The sequence below is a fragment of the Paramisgurnus dabryanus genome, chromosome 23 (assembly GCF_030506205.2).
Source record: "Paramisgurnus dabryanus chromosome 23, PD_genome_1.1, whole genome shotgun sequence".
In the NCBI taxonomy this organism is placed as follows: Eukaryota; Metazoa; Chordata; class Actinopteri; order Cypriniformes; family Cobitidae; genus Paramisgurnus; species Paramisgurnus dabryanus.
The window spans coordinates 27,339,865-27,352,738 of record NC_133359.1 but is presented as its reverse complement, the minus strand read 5'-3'; the positions used below and the strand labels follow the sequence as shown (position 1 = coordinate 27,352,738).

Below are 12,874 nucleotides of genomic sequence, written 5' to 3'. Positions count from 1 at the left end.
GTTGCCATTCAGCATTCTAAATTGCCTTTGTGGATAAGTCACGCTCCACATTGTGAGAAGCTAACTATCTTAGTGTTGCGAGGATTACAGTGGGGGCTTTCCCTGGAGGGAACCAACCCTCCGGGGACACCTCACTCAGTAGCCAGTTGAGATATCAGAGGAAAGTGGTGCACCATCTGTTGCAGTACCACTATTACCCTTCAGCTCTCCTCCAGATAACCAGATGTCGGTCACTACATTGGAAGGTGAGCCTCCCCTCTTTGCAGACTTAAACATGCTGCCACTCTTGTGCAGGTTGCCTGTGTCTTATTAGACACAGTGAGCTTATTAGTACAAGTCTTGCCCTTTGGGCTGTCCCTGTTTCCCAGTGACTTTTGTGAAAACAAAGAGGCGGGCCCTGTTCCCCTGAGAGAACACGACATTCACATTTTAAACTACCTCGATGACTGGGTCATTGTGGCACACTCTTGAGAGCAACTATGCGATCACTGGGACCTTGTGCTCAGGCACCCGTTCAGGTCAAATGGGAGAAGACCAAACCCTGCCCCATGCCAAGGATCTCTCATCTTTGTATGACTATAGGATTCGGTCTAAGAGGCGGCACGCCTCACGGAGGAATGTGTACAGTCAATGCTTAACTGCTTGAATTTGTTAAATGCAGGACAGTGGCCCACTAAAGTTATTTCAGATGCTACTGGGGCATATGGCAATGACTCCACTTGGGCTGCTCCATTTAAGACTGCTTTAGCACTGGCTTTTCGGCACCATTTAAGTATATTTTGCCTGCGAGCAGGTAGGTTGGTCAGTCAGCACAACCTGGTCATCAGGTTTCTTAGGGGGGGCGAGGGGTTTTAATTGACCTTGGACCCCCTCTGTACCCACTTGGGACGTGTCTGTGGTACTGAAACCACTATAGGGACCCCCCCCCCCCTTAGGACATTGCAGTCAGTCAAGCTCAGTCAGTCAACTTGATCCTGATCCTGGTCCATTATCCTGGTTGCATTGATTTCGATAAAAAGGGTAGGGGACCTGCACACTCTTTCGGTCAATGACTTATGACTAGAGTTTGGGCCCACTGACTCCAGTGTAACACTGAAACCCGGGCCTGGCAATGTTCACAAGGTTCCCACCACTCCCTTCAGGTGGTGAGCCTGCAAGCGGTTCCAGAGGCGGAAGACCCAGCCTTAGTTTTGTTGTGTCCCATCTGCACTCTGCAACTGAACATGAAGCTTTAGGACCTCAGAACAACTCTTTGTCTGCTACAGAGGACAGCAGAAGGGAAAATCTGTCTCCAAGCAGAGGATGTTACAGTGGCTAATGGACACCATTGCCCTGGCTTATCCGACTGAAGACAGGCCTGGCCGCTCAGGTTGTGGACACACTCTACTAGAAATATCATGTCCTCCTGCCAAGGATCTCTTATCTCGGTATAACATTGGATTCGGCCTAACAGAGAAATGTGTACAGTCAATGCTTAACTGCTAGAATTTGTGAAATGCAGGGGAGTGGCCCACTAAAGTTATTTCAGAGGCTCCTTGTGCATATGGCAATGGCCCCACTTGGGCTGCCCCATTTAAGACTGCTTTAGCACTGACTTTTCAGCACCATTTAAGTATATTTTAAGTGATCTTCGCCCCCCATTACCCTATAACAGGTATGTCGGTCGATCAGCCAACCTGGTCATCAGGTTTTATTGACATTGGCCCCCCTCTGTACCCACTTGGGACTTTTCTGTGGTACTGAAACCACTCTAGGCCCCCCCAGGACATTGCAGTCAGTCGAACTCAGTCAGTAAACTTGATCCTGATCCTGGTCCATGATCCTGGTTACATTGGCTTCAATAAAAAGGGTAGGGGTCCTGCACGCTCTTTCGGTCAATGACTTATGACTAGAGTTTGGGCCCACTGACTCCAGTGTAACACTGAAACCCGGGCCTGGCAATGTGCACAAGGTTCTCACCACTCCCTTCAGGTGGTGAGCCTGCAAGTGCCGCACTTCTGCTTGGATACAGCTTTTCCCTTCCGCTGTCCTCTGTAACAGACAAAAGTTGTTCTGAGGTCCTAAAGCTTTAAGTTCAGTTGCGGAGTGCAGATGGGACACAACAAAGCTTAAGCTGGGTCTGCCTTCTCTGGGGCGGCACATGCAGCCTCACCACCTGAAGGGAGTGGTGGGAACCTTGTGCACATTGCCAGGCCAGGGTCACACTGGGTAGTGGACACCATTGCCCTGGCTTATCCGACTCAGGATACTCAGTGGACTCACTCTACTAGAAATATCATGTCCTCCTGGGTCCTGGCTCGCATCGCCTCGCTGACAGACCATTGTAGAGGCTGGGCAACATAACACGTTACCTAGGTTCTGTAGTGTTTGTGTTGAGATGGTTTTCTCCCATGTTCTCATCTCAAACAGGTAGAAGCACAAAGAGCATATGGCGCCAGCCTTTCATATGCTGAATTCTTGAAAACCTTTGTTAGGATTGGGTCCATATTTGTGACCCCTAGGGGACCCATATGTGTAATGTCCAAATAGTACAAATTAAGCCCACATCTTCCCTTAAGCAGAGTCACCTCTGGAGTCTCATTTACCGGTGTAGTCCCATTAAAGCCACCCCAAAGACCTCGATATGCAGTAAAACCCTCAGAGGTTATTCCATATTGTAAATCGGCACCTAAGAAACCTACAAAAGGGGATGTGGATTCTGCAGCTTTCTCCGTTACCACGGAATCGGGTACACTTCTCAGTGTTATCTGCTGTAAGTGTAACTGAATGGGTTGTTTCGAAACAGCAGTGACCTGCCTTCTCCGCATATGGCCCTGTCCCTGGAAGGGGCAACACTAATGGCACTTTGATAGGGATTCCTACGTCGAATTAACCGACTGAAAGGGAACGTCTCGGTTATGGATGCAACCCTCATTCACTTAAAAAAGGGGACGGAGACATAATGTCCCGTCAACATGGTTGCTGTACGGTTGCAAGGCCCTGCTGAGGTGTCTGGGTCTCCTAGGCTTGACTCCTCAGCGAAAAAATGATTATGCAGTGCACCTGCTGCTTATTTATTCTTGCCCGGCAGGGCGCCACCAGCAGATGCAAATACTGCATGGCAATATTCATTGTCTCTTTCTAGATACACAAAGCAAACTGATGTCTCTAAGGGAGTTCCCAATTCATCGACATTACGTCTCCATTACCTTCCTTCAGGGAACGAAATGTTTTTAATTATCAGACTTGACTGTTTTGTACTGATTGAATTATATTAGACATTATGATTGACATTATTATTTTTTGAATATAACATACAGTATAGTATAATTTGTAAAATACTATATTATCCTATACTGAAATTAATATTACTGTATATTGTAGTATGTACAGTTTTAATTGAAATAATTCAAGAACAATCTACATTGACATTAGCCTATTGTTTGTTTTATAAGTGCATGTTGTGTAGACTGTATATACATTGTATACAGAAATTGAAAGTGTTGTATGATATAATGCTTGTTCTGAACATACAGAAAATAAGTGATAATTAAATATAGTATATGATCTTAAAAGTCTGACAATTACTTCTGTATACAATCTTTGTGCTACATTTGGTCACATTGTTGACACACCTTAAAGAGATTCATATACTGTGTGTGTTGTCAATAGATGCTTCATGTCAAGGCCTCTGTGGTAAACATATGTCATTTAAGTCATGTGACTTTGCACCTCTGGACTAGCATCATCACTGGTGACTGTATATGTCCAGGAAGGCAGATATTGATGCATATTTAGTCATGACAGTTAACAAAATTTAAGCATATATGTTGTTTTCTCAAAAAGGAGGAACTACGGCCCCAGTTTGAAGCCAAATACTCGCGGAAGGAGAGAGTAAACCCCATCTCAGGAAAACCAGAACCCTTCCAGCCCTTCACAGACAAATTCAGCCGGCTTATGGTGTCTGTTTCGGGAATCTTCTTTATGGTAGGATAATGTGTTCAGTTCGCCAAAATACAAGTTTTTAAGTGTTCACCCAGATAATGCTTATAGTATGTGACGATTGGAAAAACTGAATGATAAGAGTCCTACTTAACTTAAAGGAACGCTTCAGCGAATAATGAAAATTACCTCATGATTTACTCAACCTCAAGATATCCTCGATGCACAAGATTATAATTTTTTAAACAAACATAATCAGATTTGGCTCTTCCAAGCTTTATAATGGTAGTCAACAGGGACCAGGAAAACATTTGACTTTGAAGCCCAAAAAAAGTGCATCATTCCTTCACGACATAATCCAAACGGCTTTCATAATTTTCTAGGCTTCCTTTTCACAAATCATGGTTTATGAATGTTCTTGCCAGAGTTTTCGTGTGCACTCATATGCATTTGCCATTCTGGCACAAACCTTTTTTGTGAGGGGGCTTAGCAGTGCTTAACTTGTCAGCTTCTTGACAAGGAAGTCTTCAATAGTGTGATTTTGAAGAATGGTTTGTTTAGCTGTAGTGTTTGTACTTCGTAGTTTAAATTACTTTATTAAGTTAGGTAGAGTTAACCCCTAATAATTAAAACTAAATAATAAAAACCCTTCCAATATTTATACAACAAATAAATGCCAAGGTTACACACAAGCAAGAGAGTTGTTTTCCTGAATATCAGCGAGATTGCAGATGTGCAATGTATTTTGCATCTTAAGAGTGAACAAGAAGTGCTTCATGAAATCTCAGAGTGTAAAAATAATCTTACCACATTATTTTTAGTTCCATTTTTAGTTCCAAGAGAGTCTAATCTTTTTGAAACATTTCATCGGCTTTGTCAGTAGCATTCCACCCACGGTGATTGAAACACAGCAAATAAACAAAGCCACATCAGTGTTTTTTTCTTCGATTTGGTTAAGTCATTGATTCATAAAGAAAGTAGCTGAATTCAGAATTGAATTCTAGCGAGTTTTGTCACTTGCTTTGTTCCTGAATCAACCAGCTGTTTGAACGAATCAGTTGAATGACTCATGAATGACTGGGACAAACATCTTGTTGACACCTATTGACTGCTTATAGTTTTTTCATTTATATGTGTAATTTATATCAATGGCCCACAGGGATCTGATCAACTGCTGACTCCACAGGAGGAGCCAATGAGCAAGCTGTGACATGTGACTTGACCTCAAACTGCTTTGGTGGTTTATATAGGCTACTGTCACCTTGTCTGTATGTACTAACACGTGTTTGCCCTGGATCATCGGTCAAAACCTCCTCATACTCAATACTTTAAGTACCTCAAATACTCTTCCTACCATTTCAACACTATATATATATATATATATATATATATATATGCATTCAACCCATCTCGCAATTTACACAGACACTATCCGGCATGCATTTCACTGTAATCAGTGACGATCAGTTTTATTCGCTGGTTTTGCTCATCTCGAACGAGCCTAGTGTCTTGTTATGGTAACGTCAATTCATTATTTGATACTGACACACGAAGGAAAGGGCACGAACCTACATAAACATTTTATTTAAGATTTAATTTTTATGTGCAGCTATTTCTCACCTGAATTAACCTTCACACCCTGCTGTTATTGATGGAATCAGCATTTTGTAAAGGTTGTCCACTGGGCTGCGCATATATAAGCGTAAAACCGCAAGCACTATATTGGCCAGTGTTTCAGTTTTATTGCCCGAGCTCTGATAATGCTGACATAAGAAAAAGACCATTAGGAGCTGTCATTGAGAACTTCAAGTAGCCAAAGTTATATGTACTATGCTGTTTTAAAGAACTTGCCCTGTGTTCCAATTCAAATAATATATACTAATCAACATTTGAAGTGGATCAAAAACACCCTTAGGCCATGTTTACATTAGAGCATTTGCGTTTTAAAACGGCATTTTAAAATGAAAACGATCCTCGTTTATACTGGCATTTTAAAAAGAATCTTCATCCACACTATGCACCACCATAAACGCATGAAACATGACCAATCACATAACTGGGCATGCACATTTAAGTGTAAAATAACTTATTACTCTAATAATAGCTTACCTTTGCGCGTTTACGCAGCCTAGGGGTGTGCGATATTGACAAAAAGTCATACATGGGTCCTTTGCTTGCAACTATAACAGACACTATTTTTTAACCTATAAAGATGTGTTTGGGAAAGTCTTATACTGTTCTATCTCCCCCCTACAACATATTAATATGATTAATAGGTTAATTTTGATTTTATAACTAAACAGAAAGGTCTTTATGATTTAAAAAGAAAGCATTCAAGTGAACAGTACTAAACAGTAGCGAACTTGAAGCAAAAATAAATTTTAGCAAATGCAAACTTAAATCAAACATAGTAAGAGGTCAAGTATTAATTTAGCCTACCAGAAATGCTTATTGCATTAATTTTTATAATTGTGCGAGGTCCGTGCACTTCCTCCGCTAGCAACACAGAAATAGCTAAAAGCGCAAGCGCCTAAACAAGCATTATATATTAATGACTTTGAGTTTATTGTTTTTATTAATTTATATTCACAAAACTTATCAACAAAACATAGATTCAAATTAAGAGACAAATTATCTGAAACGAAATTCATTTTAAAGTAGCAAAAAAAACTTACATTAAACTGGAAAATAATGTCTGACCCATTACACTTCTCCCTTCACATTGGCCTTTGCAATGCCTATATGGTGTTTAAAATGACAGTCTATCTTTCGTAAGCTAACTAAATTTAAACAAAACATAAACACATTAAACCCAACAATACTCAAACATTAATATAAAACAGACATTATCTATAAGGATACATGTTAAAGCAACACTATGTAGTTTTTTTTACCTTTAAATAATGTCTCTAAAATTATTTCAGTGATAGAACAACTTTTAACTGGACAAATTGTACTGTTGCTGCAACCTGAGCAGCCTCCTAGCTGCTACAAGCACACTCTGAAAGTGGCGGTGGAGGGTAGAGCACACAGCCCCGCCCCTCCCCCTGCCTGCAGAAGAGTGTCTGATACCAGGCACTGTTGCGCTTTTCAACCACATGGGGGAGCTGTAAGTCATTTTTACATGGAAACTACATAGTGTTGCTTTAAAACAATCCGATATAGCGTTTATTATAGCTGGTTGGTAGATGTTTACTATTTTTTGGCAAAACCTCCGTTGCAAACCAACATTTACATGAATAAAATAATTTTTACTTTGAAAATGATGCGCTGTCACGTTAACATCAGCTGTTCCTTTACATAAGACTCCGTCTACGTTAATTTACACTCAGAGCAACGTCTGAGTTCTCAAACTAAAACAGGGTCTTCAGCGTTTGCGAACGAATCCGTTTATGAGGGTCGAAAACGGTGATGTAGTGTAGATGAAAGGCGTAAACGTAGCAAAAGTAACGCGTTTTAAAGGATAAATGCATTAATGTAAACATACCCTTAGACACAGCCATATCACCCTGTAGCCCAAGACAGCTTGCCCACTGAAGCTAAGCAGGGTTGAGCCTGGTCAGTACTTGGATGAGAGACCACCTGGGAAAACCAGGTTGCTGCTGGTAGAGGTGTTAATGGGACCAGCAGGGGCCCTCACCCTGTGGTCTGTGTGGGACCTAACACCCTAGTATAGTGACGGGGAAACTACACTGTCAAAACACACTGTCCTTCGGAAGAGATGTTAAACCGAGGTCCTGACCCTCTGTGGTTGTTAAAAATCCCAGGATGTCACTTGAAAAAGAGTTCAGGCATCCAGGCCAAACTTGCCCATTGGCCTACTAATCATCCCTCATACTAATTGGCTATATCACTCTGTCTCCTCTCCACTAATAAGCTGGTGTGTGGTGGGCGTTCTGGCGCAAAATGGCTGCCGTTGGATCATCCAGGTGGATGCTGCACATTGGTGGTGGTTGAGGAGAATCCCCCTTTCAAATGTAAAGCGCTTTTAGTGCTGCAGAAAAGAGCTATATAAATGTAACAAATTATTATTATTTTTATACAAAAGCAGGTTTTATGAAAGGTTTTGATCCACTTCAAATGTTGACTAGTGTAAATACTAAAAACTGTTTTAAAAGTTTGCACCTAAATACAGGGCAGGACTTAACAGGGTGGAGGCCCCTGGGCTTGAATACATTTTGGGCCCTATATCAGAACAAAAGCTGTCACTGGGACGGTACCCTTTAAATGGTTTCTAATATTGACCATTTAGGTGCAGATATAGGTACATTTGTACCCATTATATGCACTCTTTAGGTACAAAGGTGTACTACTTGAAAGGGTACCATCCCAGTGACAGCTTGTGTAAATTATCTTCTGAGAGTGCACACATACAGTAAACAACCTAAAATAAAAAATATATCATAGAACTATATTTTAGGGAAGTTTCCCGACAGGGTTTAGATTAATCCAGCACTAGGCCTATTGCTAGGTTATATCAGATAATTCAAGTAGTTTTTACAAACAAACCTTACAAAAAACATTACTGGTGTGCGTCAAACATGCATTTTAGTCCTGGGACTAGGATAAGACCTGTCTAGGAAACTGCCCCTATGTCTCTATAGCAGAACATAAGCCCAGTGTAAAATTAAATCATGTATTTTTAGGGATGTCACAAATCCAAATTAATCATGCACATTAAAAAATACCCCATAACAACATTTAAAATCATTGTGTAAGACTTAGCTTAAGAAAAGAAGGATATGTCTTGATAAACATTCACCTTATTACACACCATATAATGTTATAAACATAATCAACAAGTTTATTTTGTCCATATAGCCTAAGTGGTGCAGTGTTTAAGAATGAAAAACAAAAGATTTTAGGATGTAATTTAATAATTATGACAAGACCATCATGTAATATTAGACACCAAAAACCAAAGTGGAGAAGATGATCATTAAATAATTTTTGCGTCTGATATGAACGTAATACATTAAAACCTTGAACGTAGATATAAAAATGAACACTTTTCAGAAGTTTAAACTGTGATTCTGTTAGCAAACATGCTGAAGGAGAAACTACAGGAAAGTTAGGCTAGCTAGTGGATTATATCAAAAACCATCAGGACATCAACATGGCCATAATTTAGTGAATCAACAATTCCGCACCAACCAATAGGCTCTTAAATAGGCTGTAAAATAAAAAATGAAAACGACTGAATCAAACGAACGCAAGCAAGCAAGCACGGAGGCCCCTATTGGCCGGGGCCCCAGGGCTCAAGCCCAATCAAGCCCAATGGTAAGTCCGGCCATGCCTAAATACAGTATATTTAAATTAAATTAAGTTGACATAGACTTAGAAGAGGCAATTATAATGGTGTCCGACCACTTTTTACTGATGATACAAATTGTCCTTAAAATACCATCAAATGTTAATACTCTGTCAAATAGTTTTATAATAGAGTAATTAATATTTTTCTTGACCTCAACTACGGTGGTACAAATTTGATATGTCATTAAAATGTCATTAAATGTTAATACTCTGTCAAATAGTTTTATAATAGAGTCATTAATATTTTTCTTGACCTCAACTACAGTGGTACAAATTTGATATGTCATTAAAATGTCATTAAGTGTTAATACTCTGTCAAATAGTTTTATAATAAAGTCATAAATATTCTTAATTTCATAATTTTTTTAGTTTCCACCAAGTGGAAATAAAATCAATCATCCAATAATGATAATATTAATAATAATAATAATTAAAATTCATAAAATTATATTTTATTGCATCTGGAGACAAATAAAATTAAATGAAAACAGCACAATGGTGGGTTAAGTCATGCAGCGTTTGGTTCATATCGCTGCAAAAACATTAATTTAATGTCAGAAAATTTCAAAACCCTCTGTGAGGAAGAAAAAGTTCTGTTAGTTGTCAGTTTTTATGTATTGTGCACATGCATAAAGCTCAATATGTTTTGACTTGTCTGTTTATTAACAATTAGTATACACACTTAATGACTAGATGCTACATGTCGATACTCAGGTTAGATCATTGAGGTCGTCCAATCAGATGCTTCTGGATGTTCCACAGTCTAGCATAAGAACAGAGGAGACTGAGCATTTTCAGTGGCAGCGCCTAAATTATGATGCCTTAAAAATTTATGACAAGTTATGTTGTCTTGGTAATGTCATGACAAGTTATGATGTATTGGTTTATGTCAAGTTGTCATAACAATGTCTTCTTTGCATTAAAAATGACATAATTGAGCGAACCGAGTGCGACTCGCTCCATGACATGAAATAAATGAGTGGGAAACCTTTGCTCAGAATGCATTTATCATCCTTCTGGAGTCAATTTTGGTACTTCTTTCAATGTTCAGACTCGTTTCTGCACTCACAGCCAGTGCCAAATGGGGAGGGGGGATTTAGTTATTTATGCAGTTTTGTATTCATGCACATTCTACTAGAACTTAAATCAAATACACATCGTACACAAATGATGCCCTGTATGTGTGTTTTTAGAAAAAAACGTATTCACTCAAAACACATTACTGCATTACTGCAATGTTAGTGTCATGATTTCACAGAAAAGGGGACCTGGGTAAACTAAGGACTTTTATTATGACAGAAAAACAAAAACCCACAAAGGGTAAAACAAGGCAATGACAAAGACAGATAATATACAAGACTACACTACACTACAAGGAGACAGGGACAAGACTGATATACTAAACAATTAACTAGAACACTACTCTTGACAACTTGACTTCTAGTTAACACACATAGGAACAAACAAGTTGATCTGGTTAAAAGCACATTAGTAAGATGTTCTGGGTAGCTAGGGTGTTACTAGGTGGTTGCTAGGGCTAGGTGGTTGCTAGGTTGTTGTTACCTTGTTACCACATTGCCAAGTTAAACCAACCCTGAGCGCCTAAAAGTGCCAAAGATTAGGAGGGATAAAGTTTAAGGTGTCTCTAATGCACATGCTACAATTTTTTTAAAGATGTAAGAAGAACTGTACCTGTCTCCCTCTGCTGGTTCATGAAAGGGTGGTTGTCAAAATGATTGTCAAATGCATAATATTAGCATATAATAATAATCTCCGGTCATGAAATATCTTCATGTGATGTACTTACTTTATATCATATTGTATTCTGACACACTCCATCTTGTCGCAGATCTCTTTAGTTCTGACAGCCGTGTTTGCCGTGGTGGTGTTCCGGCTCATTGCCATGGAGAAGTTTGCCTCCTTCCAGTGGGAGTTTGTGAAGAAGAACTGGCAGTTTGCCACCTCAGGCACTGGAGTTTGCATTAACTTCATGATCATCATGTCTCTTAATGTGGTTAGTGTTTACCGTATTGTGTTTATAGTTTTGGGACGAATGTGTTCAATGCAGGCAAAAACAAGAAAACTGTTTAATTGGCACTAACGAACTTCCAATACATATTCATGTCCCTGCTAAAAACAATTGAAACTCTCACAGAAATGTTTTGGCTTTCATTAAAATATCATTATGAACTAGCAGCTGTTTACATTTAAAAACATTGCAAAAGTGTTTTGGGCCATATTCCTGTAGGATTTAATTGTGATCTAGTAGAGAGCCTAATACTTTCCTTTAAACCCAATACTTTTTCCATGATAACCATTACATTCATTAGAATCTCTGTGATGGTTTCTATTTTTTTAAGCAGGGGGAAGAAATAAATTATACGACAAGAGGACAAAAACACGGGTTAAATTTGTTTCGTAGTTAGTAAAACATTGTTCAGTCTTGTCCATTTTCTTTTACCTAACAGGTCTATGAGAAAGTGGCATATCTACTCACAAACCTGGGTAGGTATTCATTCCTTCAAAGTCACTATTGGTTTAAAGTGAGAATAAAACAGTCAGTCAAGCTTTTATGGACTTATATAATCAAAACTTGTATAACAGTGTTTTGTTAAAGCGTTTGTAAGGAGGCCGCCAGCATGTTGCGTAGCTCAGCCTGTAACATCACAAGGTTGGTTGTCCTGCCTGAGTTCAACAGATACAATGGAGAGAAACTTAAAGGCAGACAGTGGAGGTCAGATAGAAAGATAAAAACTGCAACAGGGCATCAAAAAACAACTCTTTTACCATTTAATGTCCTCGCTTTTGAGGTTCTCTGTTGCCCTGTTGCTTTTTATTTTCATGTTTTCTCTTTCCCTCCTTGCTCTTGTATCTGTTGAATTCAGATATGACAACGAACTCTATGATGTCAAAGGCTGTTGTACTGTAGATGGTGGCACCCTTGGTATAAAAAGTATACCAAAACGTGTTATTATTTGAAATGGTTACATTTGTTGCATTGGGAGACTGCTGACATTAGTACTGTAGGTAAAAGCATGTAAAGGCCAATTCACACTGGTCAGACAACTATCAACTCCAACACACACCCACATTCTAAAGTCTCATTTACTTTGATCGAACAACTGCCAACAGGGGTTTCACACTGACCTGTTGGAGTCTGTCTGACCAGTGTGAATTGGCCTTAAAATGGAAAGGCTCTAGTTTAATGTGATTTGTTATTTATCATATTAATTGAGAACATGTTTGATAGTCAATGAAAAGTATGTATTATTTCATCCAAAACCAGGTGCAGATGCTAGGCAACAAATACTTAATCACAGAAAAACAACAAAGAAGCCTGCACACAGATTAAAATGCTTCAGATATAATTTAATAGTGCAACATTTTGACCTTAAGGTCTTCATATAGGCACGATGAAGGTTGAAACATTGCACTATTAAATTATAGTTGGAGCATTTTAATCAGTGTGCAGGCTTCTTTGTTGTTCTTTCTGTAATCTAGTTATAAGAACAATAAAATTTGCAATAATACTTTATGAAAGTCTTGGACAAATCGATATTTCTGAATGGCCTGATGCCATGATTAACTCTTTCCCCGCCATTAAGAGAAAATGCTTCCCTGCCAATGACAACTTTTCCTG

General features: G+C 39.2%; 1 protein-coding gene across 2 annotated transcripts in view; it reads left to right on the top strand.

The window, feature by feature from the left end:
- The window catches only part of ano3 (anoctamin 3), an 89,908-nt gene that overhangs the window by 62,472 nt on the left and 14,562 nt on the right, over positions 1–12,874 (top strand). For both annotated transcript variants that reach the window (XM_073813380.1, XM_073813381.1), the window contains 3 exons: positions 3,826–3,966; positions 11,084–11,248; positions 11,703–11,739. In XM_073813380.1, the coding sequence (XP_073669481.1) occupies positions 3,826–3,966; positions 11,084–11,248; positions 11,703–11,739 (343 nt within the window). The remainder of the gene's footprint in view (positions 1–3,825; positions 3,967–11,083; positions 11,249–11,702; positions 11,740–12,874) is intronic.